We start from the raw sequence: 8,459 nt of genomic DNA, 5'->3' as shown, positions 1-8,459 counted from the left end.
CTCACTGTCACGGAAGTCGATCTTGGGATGCCTGACCTGCCATCGGCCAGAGCTAGACGGGCAGAGCACATGAAGCTCAACCTGGTCCTCCGCGAACCTGTCGATTTGCAGCTCCGCCAAGGCGGAGTCGTCCCTGCCGCGGCGCAGGACGCCCATGTCCAGGCCGTCAAGCCTGCTAAGGCGCTGCCTCGTGTAGACGAACTTCCCCGCCCTGAACAGGGCCTGGAATTCGGCCATGGTGCCGTCGACGGAGGGGAACAGCTCCACCGCGACGGGCGGCGGGAGCCGTCGCCGGCCGTGTAGAGGAAGTAGTCGTACAGGTCGGCGAACTCGCGGCCGTGCACGGGGATGGGATAGATCATCTGGAGGAGCACGGCATCGCGGTGGGCGGAGATGACGAAGAAGCGGTCGAATTCGCCCTTGCCGCCCGGCCAGCACAGGTAGAAGCGGGACTAAGGATGACAACGGATGAGGTTTGGAGCGGATATCCGCGGTTTCGGGTTCTACGGGTTCAGGTTTGGGGATGGTTTTTCACCCACGATTTGCGGGTTCAGGGCCCCGAAACCAATCGAGTTTGGTTTTCCACCCATGGATATCCAATGGATATCTGAAATAAATCATTTGGAATTAAAACTCATGTTTTATAATATACTAATAATAATTTGTTTACTTAAATTATTAAATTTATTTAAAGTTGACTCATGAAAATATTTATTATTTGTTGCCTCTTGTTTATACATGTGAATATGTGTATATATATCCGTGGGTTTCGGGTATCCATTCGGGTTTTGGGTATCCGTGGGTTTGGTTTTGGTGATGGATTTCCACCCGAATCGGTTTTCGGAGCGGATTCGGGTTTCGATTTCGGGTTTCGGTTTTGAGTGCACGGAGACTCCACCCGATCCGAACCCGACCCGTTGCCATCCTTAAGCGGGACGGCCGTGGCGGCTCGCGGAGCTGGAAGCAGACGCGGACCTCGTCGCCCCTGGAGTTGGTGCAGGACGCCTCAGTGGGGAAGGAATCGCGGAAGACGTAGCGATCGATTATGACCCAGTCGGGGAGGGAGGAGGGGAAGCAGCTCATGGCCGCCCGGCCCCTCGTCATCGTCTCGTTGGTGTGGCGGTACCTCCCTTGACCGACCAAAACACCTCTCTCGACTTTTAAAATAGTTCGTCTTACCTGGCTTCGTTATAAACGGTTTTCAAGGTGATTTTGTTTTTATTTATTTATTTATTTATTTTTACTGAATCTTTAAAAAATTATAATAAATCATAGAAAAATCATAAAATGAAAAAGTTTAATTTTGTTGGACTCCACGTGAGTAGATGTACACAGTGAACATATAATATGGTATGCTTTAGTATAAAGTTTTTGCTATGACTTTAGATCTATGTTTTTATGTAATTAAATGAAATAATTTATAACTGCAGTTTCTATGGTCCAATTATGGTAATTTTTTTATGGTGGGCTAATTATTGTATGTTTAAACTGTAGTAAAAATTTCATAATTATTGGATTATGTATAACTTAGCTATAGATTTTATTTAGGTTTATTCTTGTTAAATATAAATAAATATATAACTAAGCTATACTTGATCGAATGAGTATAAATTTTTTTACTACAGTTCAATCATACAATAATTAGCTCATCATAAAAATTTTATCACAATTGGACCATATAAATTGTAGCTATAAATTATTTCAATTAATTACATAAAAACATAGATCTAAAACCACAGCAAAAATGTTATACTAAAGCATATAATATTATATATTCACTGTATAGATCTACTCATGTGGAGTCCAACAAAATTCAATTTCCATTTTATGATTTTTCTGTGATTTACTATAATTTTTCAAAGATTCAATCGAAATAAATAAAAAAAAAGATAAAACTGTCTTCAAAACTGCTTATAATAGGGTTAGGGAGGTAAGACGAACGGTTTTAAAATTTGAGAGAGATGTTTTGCCTAGAAGTTCAGAAAGAAAAAACGGACTTTCGTGAAAGTTGAGGAGGTAACGTGACTTTTTCCCCGATTATAACTAACTTAATTGAGAGTTGAGATGGGCTGGGCCGTGCTGTCAAGTTGGGCTGGGCGAGGTCCGATTACTCCTAACTGTTACTCATAGCCAAAGCCCACACGTGGCCCACGCACACGACGACCCAAGACCCCCACTTCGACCTGGAGCTGGAAGGAATTGCAACCAGCAGCAACAGCAATGGAGGACACGACGTCCCAAGACGCGGCGGCGGCCGCCGCGGAGCGGGAGAGGCAGAGGCCTCCTTCGGCGCTGGCCTTGAGAAGCCTCGCTGACTACGCCACTGGGGCTATCCCAACCCTCTTCTACGTCCCCGACTTCATCTCCCACTCCGAGCAATCCCAGCTCCTCCACAATGTACTGCACCCACCAAATCCCGTCTCTTTTTATTCGTTTGCCTTTTCCCCCCTCTGTTTCTCTCGATCCTACTGTATTTGACGCGGCGGTGGTGACTTCTTTGACGCAGATTTACCAGGCACCGGCGCCCAAGTGGAAAACCCTCAAGAACCGGAGGCTACAGAACTGGGGTACTCTTTGTTTTCTTGGCACTTGGTGGTGTTAGCTTAGGGATTGCTTTAGCTTCTTCCTTTCCTTGACACGGCGTTGGATTGTGCAGGAGGAGTGGTGCATGAGAAGGGGCTCCTGCCGCAGACCCGTGAGTGCTCATAAATGCTTGCAATTTTTAGCTTGGTTTTTTGAATCAAACTGAAGATCAGACATAGCATTGCATAACTGAAGTTTGTCCCTTAATGTTAATTTTGGTTCCAATGTGCTTGGTTTGAAACGCCTTCTCATGTTCATATTCAAAGACTGGTAGGTATGCTTGAAGAATAAGATTTTGTTACAATGCGATTGCCAGTGGAACTGTGGGAAGGTCACCAAGTAGTTGGCACTTTTACAGGATAGGATAACTAACACTATATTGAGTTGCTGCTTCAACAGCACTTGCCACTTGCTTGTTAGTGAGATGTCTTGTTAATTTTTGTACAAACCACAAGTCCCACATGATGATCATCATAAACAAGTTATGTAATATCTTGTCTAGCGTACTTGCTTAGCTTAAGCTTTCGTAGCAAGTAACACTCTCAAGGGCTTCATCTTGTGAACCATCATAACTGTGTTCCGCTTGTTTTAGAAAATCTGAGACACCTGGTAGTTACGGCTTAGGCTTAGAAGCTGAGATAATTAGTTATCACCTTGCTTGGCTTAGATCCAGCTTTAAGTGCATCATAACTTGAAGCTACTCAAAGGTCTTCATAACTGTTAGGAAGTCAGTCAAGGCTGGATGTTTGTTTGAATATTAGATAGGGATTCAGAGAGGTTTACTCCCTCCAAGTTAGAAAAACAAAGAATGGTATGTATTTTATGGTATTTTTGGGTCAGTCTATGATAAAGTATTTATGACCTTTCTTCTTTAACTAGTATAATGTCTGTGCGTTGCAACGGGAAAAAATATACCACAATAATTCGAATATGAACGTGTGATATACTATTAAAAAGCGATACTTTTAAGCGTCACGTTTCACAGCATTCATTTGTAACCAATCATAATATTACATGGTTTTTCACAAAACATGGATAATTTCAAGTTACAAAAAAGCTACTTCTTCCTTGTACAAACAAACCTGCTTCTTGGGGTAGACAGTTGTCTTACTTCATTGCTTCCGTCACAGCAAGGAAGCTACACTTCACTTGTGATCATCACCAACAAATCAACCACCTCTACATCCTAAAGTACGTAGATTATGTTGCTCTCTGGAGACAAACAAGTGATCTTCGGAGGGCACATCAATCATGTGCTGGTTGACATAACTCACAATACCCAGTGGTGCATATACTGTTTGGAGAATGAAGTATTTTTGATGAGAATAAATCAAGCATATACCAATCAAAATATATTTATCTCAATAGATTTATCTCAGATCAAAACTGTGAACAATGTCTAAAAAACATTATCATATCAGTACGCATGAGTTTCCGAACTGAACAAAATATTGATTTATTGCACATGAGATGGAGTCTTCTAGACAAGATTATAGTAAAATTCAAGAGGTAGGCTCTGTGATATCTTATAATAGTTTAGTAACAAAATAATTGGGCAAACAGACTTCAAAGGATGTTGTGATCTTGAGCCTTTTCTTCCAGCTGCTCCATAGAGATTGAGATAACTGCCAGAGAGAACAAGCATGCATTGATACGAGAACATGACACCACCCAAATAGAATCTAAAACTATGTCAGACTTCAGTTTCTCCTGCTTCAGCGCCTTCCAGCTAATGTCTTGCTACCCTGGCTCATTTCTAAATACGAAAGGCACTAGCTCCATTAATCAAAGAGATTGAACGATGTCTGAAAGACTGAATTAAATATCTGAAAGTCTGAATCCATTGCCAGGTAGTGAGCGGTGGAATAAACATATGTTTAGTGGTGATATATTTGCCATATCAACATAGATACCTTTTTCTTGTTTTTGAGAATAAAAGATCTAAACTGGAAGAAGTCTCTTCGGTCCTTCAGTCTCTAAATATCACAAAAAAAAGTTTGAAGTGCCCAACTGTACCAAATTTTATTGTTATATGAAACTCAAGTTCACAAAACAACATACAACAAATCCTCACCTGGTACTGTTTGTGGTCAGCAGAGGGAGGCTACAAGCTGAGCCAATGACTGTGGGAACTGAAATGGGCACAACGTACTAATACTGTGAACAAACTGTGGGAGAGATCATATCAAACTCTACTACCAGGTTAAGCTAGCAGCATAGGTAATCTATGTTTCCTGATCTCTGCCTAAATAATGTTGAAGGGCTCCAAGAAACGGTTTAGGGAATCTGCAACAGATTTTAGGAAATAAACGCTATAGTTATTAGCTAAGGATCATGGATCCGTAGGTTTTTTGAGAAAAAAAATCATGGATCCCTAGGCATACATGCACACACTGAATTTGTGTAAATAGCAACATCATGTAGCATGAACCTCTCAGTAGGTAGCAAAAAGAAACAGTCATAAACCTACCTGCAGCTGACCTATCAAAAAGTTTATAGATGATTACTTGTACACAGTCACAGATGAAAGTTAAAATCGATTATTATTTTAAGAACCATTTCAGGCTAAGGCTATTGGGCAGGACATGGTTATATGATTTTGTTTTTCTGAACACAGAAAGAAATGTGACAAACATGGCAGTCAAGCAACAAGAGCTAAATGAAAGGTTCTTAGCCTGACATGACAAAGAACCAGTGAACCAAAACCACGGCACAACAGCACAGCTAACTAAAAATTGACTTTTATGTTCAGTACAGCTTCTTTTATTTTATTAATATAAAAGCTTACAGTGGGGGCTTCCTCTGCTGTACTATTTCCAAAAAAAAATCCTATTTTTGCAGCAGTGTTGATCCGCCATGAAATTTTATACTGGGAGGGATTACATGTTGCAAAGGATGTCATGACCGTCGTATGTGGATGCAAAAATAGCGGCGGCGCTGCGCAACACAACCACAGACACAATCTCTTAGCAAAAGCCAATTGAATCAAATCTCATACAGGCTTGCCACAAAGGAACACAATTGTTGTTTCGTTAGAAGAGTTCGAGTCTGGAAAAACTAAGTTGTGGCCGTGTGTGTGGGATACCTTGTCGAGCAAGAGCTTCAGCACCTCGATCACCGATTGGACTGCATTTTATACGAGGCCTGAGCAACACAGACTCATCACCACTGTAGCATCAGGAAGAGCGAGGATGCCTGAGGAACACAAAATCGTCACCAGCCACCACAAGTCCACAACATTAGGAAGAGCGAGGGCAATTGGGAGAAGAGCAAGCGAGGACCACGGGGCAGACTCGCAGGTATCAGGGTGAGGGAGATTGGGATGTGGGAAGGCGGCGAGATAAAAGGAAGAGGTGGCACAGTGGCAAGCTCGACGGAAGATGAGATCCTAAGAGAAGGGTGGCATACCTATTGGGCGCTCGTCGCCGGCTCGCGTCTGGCCTGCGGAGGCAGCGTCTGGGTTGACGAGGCAGGGGCGGTCCAGCGGTGTCAGCGAGGCAGTTCGTGGAGGCGGCGGAGTGTCTGGCGGCGGGACAAGGAGATTTCTTTTTCACGAGCAGTTTGTGGAGGCGGCGGAGCGTCTGGCGGCAGCCCGTACAGTGGTGGCGCGTCGGGGCTGATGAGGCAGGGGGCGGCGTCGGCGCCGGGGCAGCGAGATTTTTTTTCACGGGCTTTCTTTCCATGGGCACGAGAGGGAGGCTGAACAATTGCCGGGGAGGCGGGGAGTGGCATGGTGCAGGGTGCGGAGAAATAATTGTTCTGGGAGTGGCATTCGGCAGGGTGGGAAAGACACCGTAGTGGCATAACATGGAGTGGGGGGCTTTGGTCCTACCGGGTAGGACATTTGCCGCTTTTTAGTTGTAGAGATTGTTTCAGTTAGCAGATTGTAACCTTGAGAACACTATTACTTGTTTTCCTACCTTCTGAAAATACTGAATCTAGCACAACACAGAGATTGAATTTTTGAGTGCCTGCTATGCCATAATCTTATTGTAATTGATGTCTGTACTGAACGCAACAGTGATACATTTCTTGATTGGTGGCTAACATGCCTACTAGTTGCATTCTAATATGTGTGCTTTTATAAATTATACTCAAGTGCATATCAATTTTAGCATGAAATTGAGCTTCACAGCATCTAATGCTGCAGTACCTTCATGGCTAACAAGGATAACCGACAGAATCTGCCAGTGGACGGGTTTATTTCCTTCTGCAATCAATCATGTGCTGATAAATGAGTATCATCCTAATCAAGGGATCATGGTTTGCAATTGACAGACCTCTGTTGTTTGTTTCCTCTGTTTACATTTAAGCATCGCCCTTTGCTTACAAACAACGAATTTTGTGCCTTCCAGCCACACCAAGATGGTCCTGCCTACTACCCTGTTGTTGCTATCATATCTCTTGCTTCACCTGTTGTGATTGATTTCACACCCCATCAAAGGCTTAAAGAGCAGCAGGACACTGATCCACAGGACTTACATGCCCATGGGTTGCCGGCGCCAGCTGAGACGGAGAGCAATGGCTCTGGCTCACATGAACGTGGAGCCACAAATGGATCTGATCCTTCATCTTCATCACTTATACTGATGCCCTGCAACCTGTTGGTATTTAAGGATCAGGCTTATACAGGTTAAATAGATCTTGCAATTGTTTTCTACTGGGATTGCCAATTGACCATCTTTATTCAATCGTAGTTTTCATTGTATCTTATTGTTTTTTTTTTCTCTCTACAGACTACTTGCATGGCATACAAGATAATGAGCTACATAATCTGGACAAGGTGAAACAATGATTGAACATCAGTAAATCACTTGTGCATGATGAGCATCTGAACTTGTTCTGAGTGCAATAAAATTGGCATTGTACAGGTCGAGAATGTGTCGCAGTGCCCAGAACTGAAGCATCTACATTCGGACTCTATCCTGGGGAGCATGAGCATGGATGAGCAGCGTGGCACGTTCCGCAGGACCGCCACAAGAGTCTCGCTAACGTGTCGGTTGGTGCTGAAAGTCCACAAAAAGCTATTCAAAATCTAGAAATTATGATTATAGCCTTGTTTTAGAATAGGACTACCAGTATGCTATGTAAGATACATATAGGTATTGTGTGGGAGTTGTTTGGTCAGCATGGTGTCCACAAAACAAAACACAAAAGGAAAAAAAACTAAAAAAGCGTTTTCTGGTCAAGAATCCCAAAGAGCTGTTGAGCACAGTTTCTTAGAAATCGACCAGGAAGGACGGGAAGGAACAAGAAACCGCTGGGTATGATGTACGCGTACGAGATGATGCTGTTTACCGTGTCGTATACGGTGTGCGTGCAGCTGCCTTTCGCAGTCTGAAACGGCCGGCCAGCAAACCGAGTTATACTTCAGTGGGAGTCTGTCGTGGGCTGGGCCTGACTCCATACTTGTTGGCCTGTTAGCCTGCTGGCAGCTACTTGCTTTCAGCGAGCTAGCTCAAGCTGCTTAACGCCCTGTTTCAGCTTTTCTTAGACTCGCGTATAATCTGAGCACAATTTTCTAATAAGTTGTGGTCTAAGCATGAAAAAATCAAGGTGTTTGGCAATCTTGATTATCATAGCAATGTTGAGTGTAAAAAGACCATTATGCCTCCTTCCTCACCAGCTTGTTGAAAGTATCTAAATGGCTAGAGGGGATAAATAGCCTGTAAAAAAAATCTATAAAGCACTAGAGCAACTTTGATTAGATAAAAAGATGGCGTTATGCAAATTGTTTTACCTCTACACCACCTCAAGCAAACCTCCTACACAATGGTAGTTTCTATGATCTCTAAGGTTGAATCACACAAGCACATAAACTAGCAACTACTCAACTAACTGTAACTAGCAAGAGCTAAGCTAATTACAACTAATTA

At 43.1% G+C, this 8,459-nt stretch overlaps 1 protein-coding gene across 1 annotated transcript; it reads left to right on the top strand.

Annotated features, from left to right (window-relative positions):
- Positions 1–2,170: 2,170 nt before the first annotated feature.
- Positions 2,171–7,782, top strand: LOC136539067 (alkylated DNA repair protein ALKBH6 homolog). The gene is made up of 7 exons (XM_066530996.1): positions 2,171–2,397; positions 2,507–2,567; positions 2,657–2,695; positions 6,734–6,846; positions 6,939–7,215; positions 7,320–7,366; positions 7,455–7,782. Exons 1-7 carry the CDS (start codon positions 2,221–2,223, stop codon positions 7,620–7,622), a joined length of 882 nt encoding a protein of 293 aa, XP_066387093.1. The 5' UTR covers positions 2,171–2,220; the 3' UTR covers positions 7,623–7,782.
- Positions 7,783–8,459: the final 677 nt, after the last annotated feature.

The sequence above is a fragment of the Miscanthus floridulus genome, chromosome 2 (assembly GCF_019320115.1).
Source record: "Miscanthus floridulus cultivar M001 chromosome 2, ASM1932011v1, whole genome shotgun sequence".
Taxonomy (NCBI): domain Eukaryota; kingdom Viridiplantae; phylum Streptophyta; class Magnoliopsida; order Poales; family Poaceae; genus Miscanthus; species Miscanthus floridulus.
This window is presented reverse-complemented; position numbering and strand designations above follow the sequence as displayed.